Here is a 20,342-nt window from a genome sequence, read left to right as displayed (position 1 = left end):
TGCGTTGCCATAATACAAATTTGCATTTTACTTATAATATGCTCTTAGGGTTTATTTTCTAGGTACAAACTTTGTCTCTCTGCATACCTGTTGCATGAGTGCAGTTTATTCTACTGTTGCATTTGATGTTAGTCATGTTATTGCTACAGACAATATCTTGCAATAAGTATTAAATATTGGGCTTCCCTACACACGGTGGCTGCTGACAGGTGCGCCTTTTTTTCAAACTCCTCTGACGTGGATCTCTCAGGACGGAGTGGATGGCAGCGAAAGAGTGAAGCTGGGAGGTAGATACACACTGGGGCATTTACATAATAGTCCTGCAGTTCCATGCAAATTCATGTGATTCCCTACCAAACATCTGCAATGCAAGCATAGTTTAGTATGCATGAGTTTGAGGGGGGAAGGGAAGGAGAGAGAGGAAATGAGGGAGAGGAGGGGAGGGGGTTAGTGGGAGAAAAAGAAAACAGAGATGGAGGATTTGAAGGACAACTAGTTTGATCAGGGGGATATATTTAGAAACTCAACACACTTTCATTCACACACAGATCCTCCGTCACGCGCACTGCCCATATGTCTCTCACCATTTACTTAAGGTATCTCAGTGTGCACTGGGTTGGGTTCTCCATTTTCATGCATCTGCGCCTGCGATAGCTGTGACCAGAGGAATTATGTTTCCAGGTTGTCCGTCCATCCGTCTGTCCGTACATACTTATCGTGGACGCGATATCTCAGGAACGCCTTCAGGGAATTTCTTCAAATTTGGCACAAATGTCCGCTTGGACTCAAGAATGAACTGATTAGAATTCGGTGGTCAAAGGTCAAGTTACTGTGACCTCACAAAACACGTTTTTGGCTAGAGTTGTTCGGATGCCAATACCAGTATCGAAAATGTGTCCGATACAGCCCAAAATTCGGGATCAGGTATCGGTGAATACGGAAATCTATGCAGATGAGTCAGCAGTAACTAGCTGTGAGTGTAGCAATGCAGTGTGTGTACAGTTTAGGCTGTCGGTGAATAAATGCTTCAACTCCTCAAGACACAAGCTAAGTTCCCGTGTTGAGTACAGTTTTTCCATACATGACACTGCGTTTCAGCCCACTGCGGAAGGGAATTACGTCTCCATTACAACAGAGCTACCTGCTTGAGGATGTGTGTAACCACGGCTGGGACTAGTGGTCACAGGAGCGGCTTTAAAACGGTGATGAACATATTTCATTTCCCATATTCTTCACAATAAAAGCCCCCTCGTTATATTGTTATTTAAAAGCTTTTTTAATTAAGCAGCAAAATCAGGAAATGTTGGTTTTCATCAGCAGCAACTTAATACGACTCCTACGCAGCTGAAAGTATAAGTCATATCACATCCATACATAGTCAGCAGTAAACAGCTGTTATATTGATAATAATAATAATAATAATAATAATAACTATATGTTTATCACGCTGGTATTAGATGGGTACTCGGTATCCGAGTCGGTATCGGGAAGGAAAAAATGGTATCGGAGCATCTCTATTTTTGGCCATAGCTCTATAATTCATATGCTAATCAATCAATCAATTATCAATTTCACAAAAATGTCAAATTGGATAAAATAATGGAGGGATGACATTTTGGACAGACATGGATGTAAACTGCAACTTGACTGGTTGGCGGATGAATAGTTTTATTTTTTTCTCATGGTGGTTTTTGCCTGAAGTGGTAGCCAATACTCTGATGCAGAAACCTAAAAGGGTGCAGTGAGTGAGAGGTGAGATTGAGAGAGAGAGAGAGAGAGAGAGAGAGAGGGGGAAGGAAGGCGGGAGGAAAACCTTACCAATGACACATGGAATCAATACTGTGAGGATTTCAACATGGTGAAAAACAGATGGCTGCTATAGACTTGTTTTATGACTGAGGTTGGGGCGTGTGTATGTGTGTGTTTGTGTGTGTGTGTATGTGTGTGTTTGTGTGTGTGTATGTGTGTGTGTGTGGGGATATCTCTGCTTCTCACAAAGACACACACACATAAGTAAATATGTGGGCACATAAATAAGGTCTCTCTAAATTATTACATACTTATATGCCAAATGCACACATAGTAATGCAAAAACAAATCAACTGCACATATGCAAATACAAACTACTACAAATATAAAGCAGTAGTTTATATGTACATATTTAAGTGCACATAAATACATGTACTCATGCAAGTATAAATACATACTAATGAATATATGCACAAAAAACACACATGGAAAAAATTGTTCACAGAAGCACAAATACACAAGCACTGACCTATACATACTAATAACCTCGTCATAATCCATACGGACACACTAAATGGACCTGCGTCTTTTACATCTGTGTGTTGGTGCTCTTCTGTAGGGTATGAATCAGTGGACGGCTGTAAACTGGTTGAGGTAAAAGCCTGTAACTCTGAGCTAATGCGTAAAAACTTCATCGAAGGTAAAAGCCTGCAGACGGAGAGGCAGCGGCTGAAGGCTGAACATAAACAGCAGCCAGCAAATGGCCGAGTTTAGAGAAGGCCATGAAAAAGGCAGTATTCGCTTGAAAATTAGTATTTTTCCATCATCCTACAACAGAAAACAGCACAGTTCACTCTGGCTTATTTTCATGACAATCGGCTACTGCGTCAGCCTCGTTCTTTGTCATTTAAATCACAAATCTATGATAAAGAGTTTTCAAAGATTTCATGTCATTCCTGTGGATTTTATGTCAGCCGAAACATTTTCAAATCCACACAATATTGTCCTAGAAGATTACATTTTTGTCCTTTAAGTGAAATTCAGACTGTTTTGTTTTTTTCACATACAGGCCCACCCTTTTTAGGGGAGGGAATGTTTTATTGTGAGATGCATTTCCTTCTTTCTGTGATACTAAACTTTCTCATCCAAACTCGTCACATAATGCCGCTTTGTCACGCCCCTTGGTGTCACTTAGCATCTACTGTCGGGCTATGTTAGTTGTAGTAATACAAATAAGAACACTTTTCAAAACAGAACAAAATGCTTCACAAGGGCAGCAAAATAAGAGACATTCCATAAAATATAACATTGTTCAAAATAAATAAAAGAGAGTTCAAGGAAATTAATACTCAAATAAAATCAGGAAAGGCTCTCCGATAAAAGTATGTTTTAAGAAGGGATATAAAGGATTTTACTGACTACTATCTAGCCTACAAACTGGCTACCAGTAGCAACTAGCAATAAGCAATAAGCAAGCAGATATGATAATATGGATTTCTCTGTGGTTGTCTAACATAAGTGGCTTGTGTAGCATAAGCTGCTTAATGGTAACGTTGGCCACTTAGCAGATATGGATGTGCATTCTGATAATTCACCTTTGCCCCTTCTCTTCGAAACATTCACATATCTTCCTCAAGTAGCCTATAGCATAACTTGACTGCTTTAAATATGAGTTCAAAATTGCCAAAGCGGCCCTCAAATAAGTGGCATTAGTGGCATATTAGAGTAATTTAAAAACCTCCGTTAGGCTTTTTTGTAGGCGGGAGGCATTGAACAAGAACATTGATGTTATGTCATTAGTGGCCCTTGTTGCAAATAATGTTCCCATTTGAAGAAATTGACCTATATACGTAGGTCTCAGCTCATTCCACATGACCCGTTCGTGCCCTTTATAGAAATAATCATAGTTCATAATACTTCTCCTTTGCTGGATTTCACTCACATTAGCTGCTTAAATCCGAGAAGTTTTAATCTCTTATACTCAAACTCAATCAGAGGTAGTCAGCCTTTTTGTGGTAGATCGACCTTTGTCTTTGCGGCGGCAACGCCATCAGCATCACTCACAGACTCATTCTGTACAATTCTGAATAGGCTAACTTATCCTAACATTTAACACATGTTAAATAATGAAATATCATTTTTGTATAATAATTACTAAACTTTGCTTTTTTTTTTTTAGATTTGTATCCTGGGAGTTGATGTGTTGGAAATTAGATTTTCTAGAAAAAGAAAAGCTTTACTCTTCTGAGTAATAATTGGACAGAGTTTGCCACGACCTCCTCAGAGTTCCTGACAGGGTAGAGGGGGCCTAATACTCATTCCTGGATTATTAACAACATCCCTACCAGCAGGAAATCACTGTAAACAGGGACTGTCAGTGTCCTGGAGCCAGAAAAATAGATGTTGTTGACACACACGCGCTCTAGAAACCAAACAATGCATAAAAAAACGATCATAACCCTGCAGAAAGTCCAACTATTTTTTTTTGGACTAGACAAACACAGAAAATATTATTCTTTTTGAAGTTCTAGACATCAAACACGCCATTTTGATCATCCAGCCAGACCAAACTGAGGGCTTTTTAACTGTGTGTGAAGTGAGCTTACTGTTCACCTCATAAAAGGGATTATTAATGTGGTCCCTCAGGTCATGGTTGTTTTTCTCCTCGTGAATACAACTTCACATCTTTGCAGTGTGTGTGTGTGTGTGTGTGTGTGTGTGTGTGTGTGTGTGTGTGTGTGTGTGTGTGTGTGTGTGTGTGTGTGTGTGTGTGTGTGTGTGTGTGTGTGTGTGTGTGTGTGTGTGTGTGTGTGTGTGTGTGGGAAGAAGTGTTTGTAAGAGTAGAGTGTGTATGAGTGGATGGAAATAGCTCGGTGTCTTGAAGTCACTAGTCTCGTGGTCTCTTCTAGAGGAATATACCTGGACCTTCATTCACTTTATATGGTTTCCTTTTTCATTTCTCTTGGCCCATTGTGGCATGTGTGTAGGTGTGCATGTGCACACAGTTTTTATATCTATTGGTCCTGCTCTCATTTCATGCTTATGGCGCAAATTCCCATCTCCTCTTTCCCTTCGCGGCCTTTCTCAATCTCAGTAATCAAATGCATTAGTATCAATATTGCATGGGGAAACGAGCTGAATTTAAAGCTTGACCATGTCAAACCGAGAGTCCCTGATAGCCAGCGACTGCCACCACTCAGTGGAAATTGTGCTGCCATTTTGGCTGTAATTACTGAAGCCTGGCGACTGGTTAACGTCTCGAGTGATGGCCTGATATTAAAAAAGAAAAAAAAAAAAAGTTCTAGCTTCAAAATATATTCATTGCCCATCAGTGGGAATAACCCAGAATTTAATGGATGGACTTTGTCACAGTAAGACTGTCTGTCTGTCTGAAACAAAAAATGAGCAGCACTTATTTCATTGCATTTCTTTGTAGGAATTTGCTTAAAGCTGTTTTGAATGTTAAATATTTTAATTCCACCTGATGGCGGAAAGCCTTGTAATCATTGTGTCTAATAAATGATTGTGACTTGCATATTGGCAAATACTGAATAACATTGGCTTCCCATTGGAGTTGCACTTGTAAGTCTATTATTCACTCACCTTTTTGATCTGGTTTGGTGGACTTACTTCTAATCTTCTAGGAAAAATATGCTATGTTTTAACATGGGGGTCAATGGGGATTGACTCGTTTTTGGAGCCAGCCTCAAGTGGTCATTTGAGGAGCTGCAGGTTTTGGCACTTCCTCGTTGGCTTCGTTTCTCAGCACAGGATGTTGCCACTTGCATACAACTAATCTTCTCATGGTAACGTTAACCTCTGTGCACCTGCACTGGACACTTGGGAGTCGTAAGTTAGTTAGTATTTGACTACAGGGATTTTACTTGTCCAATTATCTTGTGCAAGCTTAACAATCGCTATCTATTACTAATTAGTGTGATTTCCCAAAGAAATTAGTAAATAGTTGCAGTCGTCCAAGTCACATTGATACCTGCAAAACATGACCATTAGCAGTTTCCTCTCGATCACGGCCTATAATGTGGAAGCAGCTGAGGTAATGGTTTATCAATCGATTGGCCTCTCTGCTAGCATTGCCAGAATGCTAAATACTGCTCTGCCGGTTTCTGGAGGCAAAGTGATGAATGCTTTTAGCGAGAGTTGACAGGTTTTCCCATGGAGGTGCTAATAGCTGTGCTTTCCATACCATGTCTTCCTTTTGAGCGAAGGACTGCTTTTTTGACACGTTGGCATCTCTGTTTAGAGTTGCTTTGAAAGTTAAAATTTTGCTTCGGTGAGGCTTTAGCTTCTCCAGCCGCTCAGGGATTAATAAAGAATATATGCAAGCATGTATTTGTCTTTCAATCCAAGCTTCTTTATCTATTCTTATTTTGTATTTATAGTTCAGAAAAGGCAGCGTTGAGCTGTGTAGACAGAGTCTGACTATAGTTAAACCAGAGCCCACACCTGTCCTCAGGTTATGTTTGGCGAGGCCGTTCAACAACAATAGCTGTTGTAATTGTGTTGTGAAGTTTGTATAGCAACCAGAGTTGGAGACAGAAAGCCATACCCTAAGGGGAGGGCCATAAATCATAACCTAGGCACTTTGTGAGCATAGATGGAGTCATTCCCTACAGGCATGGCAAGATTCCCTCTACCTCCACCAATGTTTACAGTCGGAACAATAAGGCCATCATTCAGAGGTCTCTGGGTAATTTGATACTCCCCCCCATCCTCTGTATTCATGTTTCTGTATTTCCCTCAGTTCTCACCAATGACTTCACCTGCCCTCCAGGCCAAGAAATAGAAGAAGAAGAACAAGCAAGGACACACATGTTGGTCGTGTGCGTATAGTGTTGTGTTGAAAGATGAGCCGAGCTTCTGAAAGACACACACTCTTTTTTTTTCTGGCATGGCGTCGCCACAAAAGACCTATTGTTGCTCTACACCTTTGTGTTTTTGTAAGTGTGCCTGTGTCACGCATTGTTGAATTTCTCTGTCTGAATTCTGAAAAAGGAGGCCGGTAGCTTTACACTGTATGTGTGCGTTTGTGTCATATATAGGTTTTTTTGTTGCATATTTTTTAAGTGCCTGCTGCCGCGTGGGTCTGTCTGTTTTCATCTTGCCAGCTGTAGAGCCCGGACCGGTAAGCTGTGAAGGGTGGGGCGCTTGTATATACGCCTGCTGTCTGAGGTGCTTGGTTACACTGCAATTAGCTGTGGTTGTATGCCTCTCTCACAAGGCCACAGTCACAAACTCAGCCCTGTAAAGCAGCTTCATATATTAACCTTTTAACTCCTCTTACAACGTAGCAGCTTGACGTACGGCCGACATAATCACTCTTTTTAAGTAAGGTGATTTACTTTATTTTTTTTTTTAAATACATTTTTTTTTTAAGATTTACCCGCATCACGGTTGTCGACCGTCAGTGTTTCCATACTTTCTACTCCAAATAACATGACATAAGATATTTTTTTATAAATGATTATGTAAGTGAGGTAGTTTATATACTGTATTCTGACTAGGGGTGGGAATCACCAGTGGCCCCACAGTACAATATTATCACGATACTTAAGTCACATTATGATCTGCGATTTTAAACGTTTTGCGTTAAGATATATTGCAATATATTACCTTTTTTTTCAACTGCAAATTATGCAGTTTGTCAACATCTGTTTTATCTAATAGGATACAATATTCACTCTGTTCGTCTCTGAGTTTTCATTCCAATATTTTGAGGTCAGAGGTCAACGGACCCCTTTGAAAATGGCCAAGCCAGTCTTGCCTTACCAAAATTTAGCATAACTTTGGAGCGTTATTTGGTGTTCATCCAGACAAGCCAACATGACATTCCTTCGGGTTTTCTAGTTTCATATAATACCAGTATCTTTACTCTAACTTTAAGACTGAGCCAGCTACAACCGCTGAAAGACAGAATAGCATCCGTAAAGAGGTTAAAGGGGAACTACGCCCATTTTCAAAATTCATACAAGTTATTCCTATAGTTAAAAAAATAGTAAACATAAACAACTCTCTCCCAAATCCAAAAAACTAGAGTGCTAAAACTCAAACTTCTGATGTCATCAGAAGATGAACCCAATGAATTGGGAGAGATGTTCTAGATTACACTGAGAGCATCCAGGAGAATCTTCAGAGAATATGGGAACATTTTCTGTTTCACAACTGAATACACTACAATAAAATAAAGCTCATTTGGGTATAAAAAAGAAAACAAGCATTCGGGGGGACAACAATATTGATACGCGAAATATCGCAATACTATGCTGCATCAACCCCCTCAACTCTGACTACATATCCTTCCATTCCATCGGTATAATTGTGTGTCTTAGCCTGTGTACTTCTGATCCTGATAACATCTGAATGACAGAGATTGTAACTGTCAGTCAGTTATGCTATTTTTGAAGTCCATCCAGTTCACATTCCAGCCACTGGCACTCTTGTCAAAAGCAGCATGCAGTGAGTTTGCAGGTAAAGACTTTACGATGTGTTCAGGGACAGTTTGAAAGTGGCTGTGTCACTGTCACGGATCAAAACCGTAAACCTGTGTTGACAGAATATTATCTTTAACCTCTAGGTTACCCGGGAAAAAACAAAAGTTGCTTTAGGGCATCTACAATATACCTGCACACCGTCTGCACAGTTTGTACCATATAGTACCCTGTTAACCACCCAGTGTGCAGGTAATTAATCTCACTTCTGGAGCGTCGCCCTCACCCCTCCTGTGGGCTCAGCTGAACAGCAGCATCCCTGTAGCTGAGAGGAGTTCAGTGTCTTGCACAAGGACACTGAAGCAGATGACACAGGGGCTTGAACCTGGGTGCTGTCGTCTGGGACCCTCTGAGGAGGAACAGTTCTGTGTTTACAGCTCGATCGCTGACGCAGACGTCGCTTTTTCGCCGAGAAATTTGACAAACTCATTACATTCATGTCATGGATCTCTCTCACTTCTTTCTTTCTCCGCCTCTTTATTCACATCTTTCTAATTACAGAGTATGTTTAACCAGTTGGTGTTGGCTCTGTGCTGCACCAGACATATCAATGACGGAAATAATGTGCGTGTGGTGGGAGGCGTCCCCAGCCCTTCTGTGAAGCTTGGGGGGATTAATGGCAATTTGACTAAAACAAAGAGACGGTGCCGGGAATATCGTTGGGTGCCTGTGTAATTACAAGGCAATGAGATAAGCAAATAACGACAAGATCCGGCGATTAGGAAGGAAAAACAGAGAGAAAACAGCGACTCCCCTGCTAATTAAGGGATGTGAGAGGGCCCGTGTTGAGAGATTGGGGAGGTTACAGGGTTTGGGGTGTGTGACTCTTTGCTTCCACCTTATTACCTTCCTTCCATTTATGTGTCAGCAGCAGCAATGAGGGGCTGTGAAAAGCGCAGCAGAGTGGCCTACAGCAGTCTGTGTTTTGATCAAAATGCACATGTCCTGTCTGTCTAGCAGAACCTTCACTGCACTCGCTGCAAGTGGCTCCGGCTAAGAGCATCCTGTCAAATGCTCAAAAGTAATGCATGTAGTTTGGCACCATTTAATTTAAAGGGCATTTTTCTCCCATCTGGAACTGTTGCAAGTGTCACCTCACTGTCACGACATGTTATCGCAAACTAGTCATGTTCCTTATGTGTGTAAAACTGTATTGTGTCTGTTTGGAACTAAGATTGTGGATGTATGGACCTCAACAAACTTGAAGTTGCAAAAATGTCTAATATTTCATGTCTTTTCTTCCTTTTCCCAGAGTGCCAAGCCGTCCTGCGTGAAGACCCCAACCTCCCCTGCGCAGCCGGGGCCTCGGCTCTCCAGCCGGGTCAAAGATCACTCCCGCCCCGCCCCTCCCTGCCCCCTCCCCTTCCCTACTGGAGCCAAGATGGCCGCCAGCGGTGCCCCTCGCCTCTCCTTGCCAATCCTGCTGCCCGTCACCACTCTGCTGCTATCGCTGCTGCTCACCGGCTCCCACGCCTTATGTAAGTATCGAGACGCCGCCTAGCCGTGCTGCTACTTATAACTTCTCAGCTTTCCTGTGCAGTGCCCTTTAGAGGTCCGTCGGTTATATCTGATACACGGGTTAGAAACGGAGAGTATTGCAGACAGGTGGAGAGGTGGCATTAAACAAAGCGTCGGTGGACACTTCCTTCCTCGAGCCTTTCATAGAGATACTTCAGCTGCTTTTTGCTACTGCCCTTTGAGTTTGCTTTTGGTGAGCGTGTAAAGGCATGTAAGGCATTTATCTCAAATTGTTGATATCTCATCTTGGAAAAGGCTGTCTCTGTCTCCAAAAGGTATGCTGTTCTTTGGGATGTCTCTACTTCTGCCTCAGCCAAAGAAAATAAGAATTCCACTACAAAATACTAAAATATACTGTATATCGTAACGTTATTTATAATGAGTGCGCCTGTAGGGCCTCCAGTATTTTGCTCAAAGGCTCAAAGACGAGGACATGTAGCTGTTGATAGACAGTGTGTTGTTGAAAAGACTTTTTTTGTGATACAGATCAGACCCTAACAGGAATTTTAAAATCATGATGTCTCAAAATATTTCACCATTTAGACTACGGTGACCAAGGTGTCCCGGTTTGTCCCGGTTTGTCCGAGATTGTCCCGGTTTCAAGCTGGATGTCCCGAGTCCCGACAGACATCTGTAAAACACTCAGATGTCCCGGTTTTCAACAGTCACTAATTGTCCCGGTTTTCACCACAATTAAAATAATACTTACATAGACATTGATCATGTTCTGTCCAACTCATTATTCCGGAGCACAGCGCACCCCACTGCAGTCTCTAACTAGAGTATGTTGCACGCTGTCAAGCCACTACGAAAGGACATTTTGTGCAACCAGCATCAGACTGTTGAACCATAGAGCCCTCTGTGCTTATGTGCACATCAAATGTGTCATTGTGATTGGCCTAGTTGCTGTACACAGTTCATTCTGCACATCAACAGGCATTTAGGTGAATAATTGTGAATCACTTAAAACTTCTCGCTCCGCTTAGAGCTCCCTCAGGACCGCCCGTTCGTCCGGTATCTCCATCCTGACCAAAATGTTGTCTGAGCTCCACATTTTTAATTTGAATAGCCTTCAGGTAGAGGTGTGGCTGTGGTGAACAACATGATGTGAATCATTTCCGTCCTTCCCCCCCAGACAACTATAAACTTCTTCTGAGGAAAACTCAGAGGAACAGGATTCCCAAATTGTCAGTGCATCATGAGGGGGGTAGCCATGTGATTAAAGGGGGTGAAATGTGAGTGTGATAAGCCATGATTGCCACAGCCTCTAATGCACGCACCTTTACCTTCTTTCTGATCACTCCACGTGCGCCACAGGTCCGCCAAGTTAGCCATCCTCATGAAAACACCTATGGTGTGTGCTTATTAGCGCATACATGTGCGCATGCATGACAATTCTGTACTTGGGGGTCCCAGTTTGGGGGTTTGAAAATAGGGTCACCCTAATTTAGACATGACGCATGTCCGTATGAATCAATCTCCATAACTTCTTATGTTAGTAACAGAGGAACGTCAGTAGTCTCTTATCCCACCCTGTCAACTCCTGCTTAGGATTTGTTCTGCACCATTTCCCTGTTAAGATGGCTTTACAGCAGCATTAGGGAGACAAAACAACGAGGAGGCTCTGCAGAGAAATAGAGCAAGAGTGATGGCGAGGTGGGGAGGCGCCCCCTTGGGTTTCATTGTTTGTAAATCCTGTGTGTGTGTGTAAGTAGGTGTGTTGGTGGTGAGTATGTTATAGAATGATGTATGTATGACGTGTCTGTAGATTATTGTGAGTGAGAGTTTGTCAGTGAAGTTTGTTCAACATGTAAATGATGTGTGTCTCAGTGGTTTTGTCTGTGTATGTGTCTAAGGAAAGGCAGCGCTATGACATTATGCCATTTTGATTGGTTTTAATTGTATCCTCTCCCTCCTGTCTGCCTGTGTCTCTCTCAGTACAACATTTGCTTGGACAAAAAGTAAAAAAAAAATGGAGGGATCCTTGTTCAAGTTTCTTCGAGGGCTGTCAAAGTTACAAGATAATAATGCGTTAACGCAAATTAGTTTTAACGCCACTAATTTATTTAACGCATTAACACAACTTGCAATTATTAGGTTGTAGCGGGCTCACTTTTGAAGTTAGAGTGAAGATACTGGTGTCATATAAAACCTAAGGAATCCATTGGTATCAAACATCTTATGCTAAATTTTGGTGAGGAAAACCTGACAGCCATTTTCAAAAGGGTCCTTTGACCTCTGACCTCAAGATATGTGAATGAAAATGGGTTCTATGGGTACCCACGAGTCTCCCCTTTACAGACATGCCCACTTTATGATAATCACATGCAGTTTTGTGGCAAGTCATAGTCAAGTCAGCACACTGACACACTGACTGCTGTTGTTGCCTGTTGGGCTGCAGTTTGCCAGGTTATGATCTGAGCATATTTCTTTTTGCTAAATGCAGTACCTGTGAGGGTTTCTGGACAATATTACCATTGTTTTGTGTTGTTAACTGGTTTCTAATAATAAAAATATACATTTGCATAAAGCAAGCATGTTTGCCCACTCCCATGTTGATAAGAATATTAAATACTTGACAAATCTCCCTTTTAAAGGTACATTTTGAAAAGATAAAAATGTGCAATTAATTTGCGATAAATATTTGAATCGATTGACAGCCCTAATTTTTTTCATGTAGCATTTAAACAACAAAATAAGTTTGGATCAAAGAGCTTTTCACAGGAGGAGCAGGTATACGCCTTATATGCTCGCTATATAGCAAAACGCAAGAAGCTATATTCAGATCATGTAAACAAGCTGCAAAACTAGATCAAGGTCTAAAAGGTCTAAACAAAGAGACAGAATCCATACAAACTGTGAGCAAGAGAACGCAAATCTGTCTTAAAATGTCTCTTCATCAGATTGAACAGATGTGACATTTTAGGCAAACTGCTCCACCTTCTAGGTGCCGCAACCGAAATTTTGAGGAAGTTGAGTCGTGCTTGATTTTTCTGGTCATTTGCAGGATCAATTTCATTTTTTTTTTTTGCCTCATTCCGTCCGTCTGTCTTTTCATTTGTCTGAGTTTCTGACACTCAGTGAGCGTGTTCTCGGTGGTTCGAGATAACACGAGGAGGACTTGATTTTTCTCATGTTGCAACGGAGCTGTCTGCTCTTGATTGCATGGCGGTTTGAGTGTCTGGTAGCATAATTCGAGTGTCTTTCAGCTCAGCTGGCTGAAAACATCTGAAATTGCACTCAGACAGATGTCAAACAGATGCCTTTGTTCTCTTTCCTTTTTGCCTTTTCTGTCTGCGAGGCCACACAATCGTTTTTAGAGTGAAAGGAAAACAAAAGGTGCAAAAGCTCCTTCTCTTACTGTAACATGTTGCACATGAAGTGTTGCATGTTCTCGTCTTCAGTTTACTTGCCCGTTATGTTAGGACTTGGCTTTTCTCATCCATTGAACTTATTCACAGCCTCTGTTTGTTCACCCTGGTTTAAATGGCATTCAGTTCAGTCTGCTTCATCTTTGATGGAGATTAGCTTTCCCCTCTCTTTCTTTCTCTCTCTCTCTCTTTCTCTCTCTCTCTCTTTCTCTCTCTCTTACACACACACACACACACACACACACACACACACACACACTTACAAATACACTAACAGCAGGGCACTCTCCCCATCTGTCAGTATCTGCCAGTCTTTGTCTGCTCTGCCTGTGGATATGATCGCTGTTTTTGTCGAGCTCTCCCACTCTCTCTCCCGCCGTCTCATTGTCTCCTGCTCATGTTCACACTTTTTTTTTAATTTTTTTTTCTTTTTTTTCTTGTTACTATCCCCTCCTGGCCACACACACACACACACACACACACACACACACACACACACACACACACACACACACACACACACACACACTCTCGCTCTTCTTTCTCTTCTTTGTTTGGGGCCACACAGCAATGCCCCACAATTATGTCTGGAAATATATGCAACACACTCACCTCCTTTTGCTCTCTCTGATTGTCTTTCACACCCACATGCACCACACACACACACACACACACGCACACACACACACACACACACACACAGCCCAGTGATGCAGGCAGTTGTCCAATTATATTCATTCCCACCTGGTGGACTGAGAGGACTGGGGAGGGGACACTAACCCCCACTTCAACACTTTCCCTCTCACACACACAACCACACCTACACACAGTGGATGTCACCCTTTTGCAGAACAGCCCAGCTGAAAGCATGATGTCATCCCTTCCTCTCCCCCCCTCTCTCTCTGCCCTCCATCCTTTCCATTTAAACTCATAAATCACAGTGAGAAGGAGACGTTTTTAATCAAAAGAGAAAGAAAGATGCCTCAATAAATCCCACCAACCCCAACCGTAATAATGCTCGGCTCCCCGTTTGTGTGCGTATGTCTATATTTGTCTGCATGTTTGCATGACATTTGTGTGCAGGGGCACGTATATGTGGTTGTGTGTGTGTGTGTGTGTGTGTGTGTGTGTGTGTGTGTGTGTGTGTGTGTGTGTGTGTGTGTGTGTAAAGGCTGCATTATAATAATGCATGAGGTGTCACCTGAGCTATGTCATAGGTGGCTATAGCATAATGAGCAAGTAGATCTATATTAGTTGTAGCGCAGCTATAAAACTAGATGGCTGTGTTGGGCATTCGTTTTATGAGAAAAACTCAAAGTAATTGTGTTAACATATAATATTCATATATTTTTTATTGTTTGTTTGGACCTTTTAGCTCAAGGCCCGTCATCCAAGAGTCCATAAATAACAATAATTTGAAAACAATGTATAAATATGCAATGTAGACTTTGCTAGCAACAAGGATAAGGACCAAACCAGCAAGCTATCACCATATGTGTGCATCCGCAAGTATTTGTTTTATTTGTTTTAATAAAACCGTATCAAAGTTATTTTCTGTCATTGGATCTTATCTGGCAAAATAGCAATCATTTGAAAGTGGAAAGTAAGACATCAATTCAACCCAGGGTGCTTTTTATTCATGAGTAAAGGGGGAACAAGCATCAAAACAAAACAAAGACCCAACATCTCTGAAAGTTGTAAGAATAAAATGTTATTATTATTAGACAGTACGGGTTAAAAGAACCCAATCAAACACAGCAGTCAAAAGGTGTGTTTAATGTTTTACTTCAAACAACCAAAGGTTGTGTTTCATTCAATCATTTGAATTGTGTGTTTTTATGCAAATTACCACTATAGATGACAATAACAACGTAAAAAGACAACACTTAGAGTTTTTGATGGTTGGAATGAAGCACGACATGGAAGTGAAAGCAGCGCTCTGTTTATTTAAATAAGAAATTACAATAAAAATATTTTCTACGTAAAATCTAATTCATGAATAATCATGATAAATATATCGTTATAAATATATATAACAAAAAATATAACAAAAACATTTCTAAAATAAATTGCCCAACCTAGTGTTAAGTGTCTTTGTATAATTATATATATACATATATAATGTATGTATAATGTGTTTGTATTTGGGTTTCTGTTTTTGGATATGGAGACGAAGTTATTTGTCAGCATTCTTTCTGGCTTCTCTCCTCCTCCTCACTTCTTCCTTCCTCCTTTTGGCCTTTCCGAGTCCTCAACAGTAGCATTCTTGGCAAAGTACTCCTAATAGTAATTGGCCAGAACTCTCAGTGATGGGGTGAGGCTGTTCAATTATTTATATTCCTTTGAAGCTGCCAATTGGAAAAAAATGAAGCCCCTTAGTGGAGCCGTTATTTTCTTGTTCTTGTTCCCCACGTCTCTCTGTTTCTCTCTCCTTGTTTCTCTCACTCCTTGTATTTTCCAGTCAAATTATGTTTGAGCCAACACTGTCAAGTTAATTCTGTCAAATTCAATTTCATGTGCACCCTGCTGTTGCACGCTCGGCCCCGTGCTTTACTCTATACACTGTTTTTCTCCCGAAATGAGAAGAAAACAAGTTCATTTTTAATTGAGTTACAGGCATGAGTCTCTGCCTCAAGTAGCCTGCTGGCACTGTCTACATTCGGAGAGTTGTTGTAGGTTGAACTCTCAGAGCTGCACACTTACAAATGGTAGAGGGAAACAATTTGACTCAGTGGTGCTAGAAACCGTCTTTCCTTCTTGTGAAGTGCCCTTTGGAAAGGCCTAAAACTTCAGTTTAGCATTTACTATAAAGTCGAGTTCCTGGTGTAAGCTTTAGGTGCATGTGCGGTCAAAGTGTACAAATGTTTGCCATACAAGACGGCTGAACAGCGTTGACAAGAAACCTCCTCTTTAGCCATATTGAAGTGATTTACAATGCTGAATAACCGATAGATAAACAGTGCAGCTCTAGTCCATATGGCTGATTACCAAGAGGTCTCAGGACAGCATGCGGTGGATGCACGACTATCTAATAAAACATTGTGGCAATGGTGTCAGAAAAAAATCAAGTTATTTTATTGAAACGTACCTCTAAAAGCACAATGGATCAAATAGCTGTCCTCCAAGTTTGCAGCCACAGCGTGGGCGATACTTATATCTCTTCTTTTTTCCCCCTTCATCTCTCTCTTTCTCAGTCTCTTTTCAGTAACATGCTCCAGTAGTTTGAGCAGTGTCCTATGAACTCAGTTTGACAGAACAATACGAGTGATTGACATGCGTGAAAGGCGCTATCGCTCTATGTTTTCTTTCCTTCCAGCAGAGAGGAATTCAACGCACCACCAAGGTGGCTTTTAAAATTGTAATGCCTCCAATGCTTTGATGAACAAGTTTAGATCTTCAAAGGTTTTTGAAACCCGCCAAAGAAAGAGGTTCCTTGATGCCCGACTGTTGGTCTTTTCATACCTTCTTTTTCAGACTGCACAGGTAGAGACTTTTCCTTGTGTATAGCTTTACTTGGATTTGGATCTAGAGAAAGATAGATGTTTTATTTTCAGTGGAGCGATAGAAGCTTGTTTGGTATCTTTTTTTTCTTTTTCTTTGTCCTTTGTTTTGATCAGACCAAGAACACCTTTGGCAATTGGAGGTGTCCTCTTCATCTAATGAGCCAACAAGTGTCAATTGCCTCAAGTGAGTCCCTAAATGACACAAAATTGTTCCCTTTCCACCTCCTCTGTGTGTGCTCTGTGGCCATTTTAAAATCAGACACACACTTAAGCTTAATTCCCCCCCCCCCCCCCCCCCCCCCTCTCTCTGAGGAATTGAAGGATACTTAGCGCGTTTCACTTTTTTCTTTAGCCTTCAACAATGGTTTCAATGGGACCAATTTGTGCATATTACGAGTTTGCCGCTCTTATTTTAGAAAAGCAGCTTCGCTGTGACAGCAGTGTGGTCGGGCAAAGTTTTTCACCTCTGGGTACTAACACTCCAGAACTTATTTCATACTGGGTTCCCACTTCCTGCCACAAGTCCCTCATGGACTGCAAAGCCTGAGCCCTGAGAGTTAGCTTGGAGTGCAGTCGACATAGATGGCACACTGTATGATGCAGCGGGGGAAGGGTTTGCACAAAAACATCACGTCTTTACTCATCTAGCATATAAGCCCTGGAATCTCTATATTCTCAAAACAAGTGAATATGTTTCCTCATGAAGTGACATCATTTCTTCTCAGTGGAAATCAATTGCTTCGAGACTTGTCTTGATGTGATGAAGCTTTTACGTTGGGCCTTTCTTACCACTCGTATCAAGAAGATGCCATTTGTTACATGAAATTGAATTATATTCAGAATAATCCTGCCTTTTTATTAAATTGTTGAAAGGAAAATATATTTTAAGAAACTACTTGAGGTTACAAGATGGACAATTTCCCACTGTGGGAACTGACTGTACAGTCCAGGCGGCACAAACTTGCTTTGTGAATCATTACATCCGCAACTGCTTTGCACCCCAGCTGCCCCAAGAGCAAACCCCAATTAGCCTTTCTTCCTTATATTTTAATTGGAAAAGCAACTGTTTCATTAACCCTCAAGCTTGCACAGCCACGGTAAGGGTTACATAGGAATGGAGGCTGACCCAAACATGCCCCTTGGAATACGGCTACAGCTGAGATTAGTTCAGACAGTAATTCTTTTTATCCTGACTGGCAGAACATGTGTGCTTATTTCAAACATACATTCAAGCAGTTTCACAATTTCATACTTCACCTGCACAATCACATAATTAAATGATTTTCCCCTTCAGCAGCACTATTATGAGTTACCAGGCTACTTTCGTTTCTTACGTTTCATATTACAGATTTCTACATTGGCTGCCAGGTGGAAATGTACTGCCCTCTTCCAACATTAGTTAGGATGTCATGTCAGACATAGACTAAATGTTAGCCCTGTTATTCATCTTCTAAGTTGGCATATGTTGATGCCACCAAATTTTTACTCGCAACCAGTGTTCCCATCAGAAATTGGCGACCAACTTTTTTTCTCTCTCTCCTTTCTCTCTTTCTTGCCTGGTTCAAGTTTTTGCAGCAGTCTGCTGGTCTTGTTGGCAGTGATTGCGTGTGAAAACCTCCAGACAAGACAAAGCAAGACGGCTTTAGAGTAAAGGCTTGGTTTCCATAGCGATGGCGCTTGCCCAGTCAGCCTGTGAGAATTGGTCCTGATTGATGGGGCTTGGTTGGGGGTGGGTTGTGTGTATGTGATTGTGAGAGAGAGAGAGAGTGTGTGTGTGTGTCTGTTTGTGTGTGTGTATGTTTGTATGTGCTGTTTAATGCATCCACGTGAACGCACATTTGGTTGGATCAATCTATCTCTTTATCTAGCTGTCCGCCATCCCTCCATCCCTCCATCCCTCCATCCCTCCATCCCTCCATGTGTATACCTGTGTGTGTGCTGATAAAGGCTGGTAGGGTTTTAAGTCGGGTCCAGGACTGACGGACAGGCAGCTCTAGCAGCTTGGCGGCCTGCTGAGTCTTTTGGATCGCTGTTAGGCGGATACTGCAAGCTGGTTAAATCTCTACTCCTCAGAGGTCCACATGGCTGCAGTTCAACGTCAGCAACATCTCTACTAACTGCTAGTACATTTGACTTGATCTTCTACCGCTGAACAGTGACAACACCATAGAAAGTTTAAAGATTTCTCAAAGTAAATCATTTTTAAAGAGGACCTATTTTTGCTTTGTACTTCTCCCTTTCCTTTAGTGTGTTATATAGCTTTTTGTGCATGTAAAAGGTCTGCAGAGTTACAAAGCTCAAAGTCCACGCCAAAGGGAGTTACTCTCCCCCACAGAAACACGCTGCTGAACTGCCTGAAACGCCTTGATTGAAGTCCCGCCTTTTCTGCCGTAACGGGGTGATGTCACCAAGTCAAACATTTGCATAATACCTGCCTAGTGGATAGTTTGTCAAGCTCTCAAACAAAGCTAGTTAGAGCGGAGCTGGAGCAGAGTCCGAAGAGTTTGGTTCGGTCGATCAATCACAACAGAGTGGGCCAGCTGACCAATCAGAGCAGACTGAACTCCTGCCTCGCAACTCCCAAAAAGCCCAAACAGAGCGTTTCAGACAGAGGGTGAAAAGACGTGCTGCAGCACAGCCGGTATTAGAATAGTAAAGCGTTTTCTTGAACATTAAAGCATGCAAACCTGTTCTAGTAGAAACCCACGTATACATATGCACCTGAGAATGAGCATAATTGGTCCTTTAAATCAGTAGAAAATGTCCAAAGTTCCAATTAGACTGAGTGCAACAAGAAAGTTTTGAACATGTTGGGATGCCAAATTGCTCCACTCGCTAGTCGTGGGTTGTTATTTTCCCCAAGCAGTCAGTCTTGACAGTACCCGTGTGTGTGAGTCATGTGTCTGCTGTTTGGCTAATATGAAAATTAAGTTTGATCTCAGCCAGGATTAACTAGTAAATCAACTTTAAATCAGTGACACACTGTCGTTCACGTTGCTCTCAGCCACTTTGTAAACATACTACAAAAGACAGAAGGTTATATCCGTCAGTATTTATAGGCAGAATAGTGTCTGTTGAGATAAAGGGGCAGGAAGTTGGATGAAATATATGTGGGATAGATTATACCCTTTTAACTTGTTGCTCATATCCAGAGCAACTATGATTACAACAGTAAAAAAAAAAAGAAAAGTAAATTGATGTAATTTTTATCGGCATCCTCACTGTGACCACACCCTCTTCCCAGAAGGAGAAAGTAGAATTAGTTTGCTTGTAGTAGCACCACTAATAGTACCAAATGTTCTTTTCAGACATTGCTGGGAAAAAAAAGGTCTCCATGTGCTGTGAAAGATACCTATTTGGAGCAAGATGGATAGTGCCCTTTTCCCAATTCTCTGCCTTTCACTGCAAATCACCGAATGGCCGTGCGTCATTTTGTCTCCCACTTTGCTAATTCAGCAGATAATGGCTCCTATTTATGACCCAAGAAGCTTTTCTCCATCAATTACCGTGTTAGTCATAAAGCCAGAACCCTCCCTCCTCTCGCACCCCCTCTACAAAAACGACAACAGAAAAGGAAGTGTAAATGGAGCTGTCTCATATTCACATACCCACCTCCCACTCTCCACCACTTTATAATCACAGTGCTGGTGTATTCTGTGTTATCAGGTCCAGCAGAGGTAGCGGCCAGTAGCAGG

At 41.7% G+C, this 20,342-nt stretch overlaps 1 protein-coding gene across 15 annotated transcripts in view; it reads left to right on the top strand.

Annotated features, from left to right (window-relative positions):
- The window catches only part of ptprsa (protein tyrosine phosphatase receptor type Sa), a 278,016-nt gene that overhangs the window by 112,504 nt on the left and 145,170 nt on the right, over positions 1 to 20,342 (top strand). For all 15 annotated transcript variants that reach the window (XM_074634605.1, XM_074634606.1, XM_074634614.1 and 12 more), the window contains one exon: positions 9,508 to 9,733. In XM_074634605.1, the coding sequence (XP_074490706.1) occupies positions 9,637 to 9,733 (97 nt within the window). In that variant the 5' untranslated portion in view covers positions 9,508 to 9,636. The remainder of the gene's footprint in view (positions 1 to 9,507; positions 9,734 to 20,342) is intronic.

Source organism: Sebastes fasciatus, chromosome 5, assembly GCF_043250625.1.
Source record: "Sebastes fasciatus isolate fSebFas1 chromosome 5, fSebFas1.pri, whole genome shotgun sequence".
Classification (NCBI taxonomy): domain Eukaryota; kingdom Metazoa; phylum Chordata; class Actinopteri; order Perciformes; family Sebastidae; genus Sebastes; species Sebastes fasciatus.
This window is presented reverse-complemented; position numbering and strand designations above follow the sequence as displayed.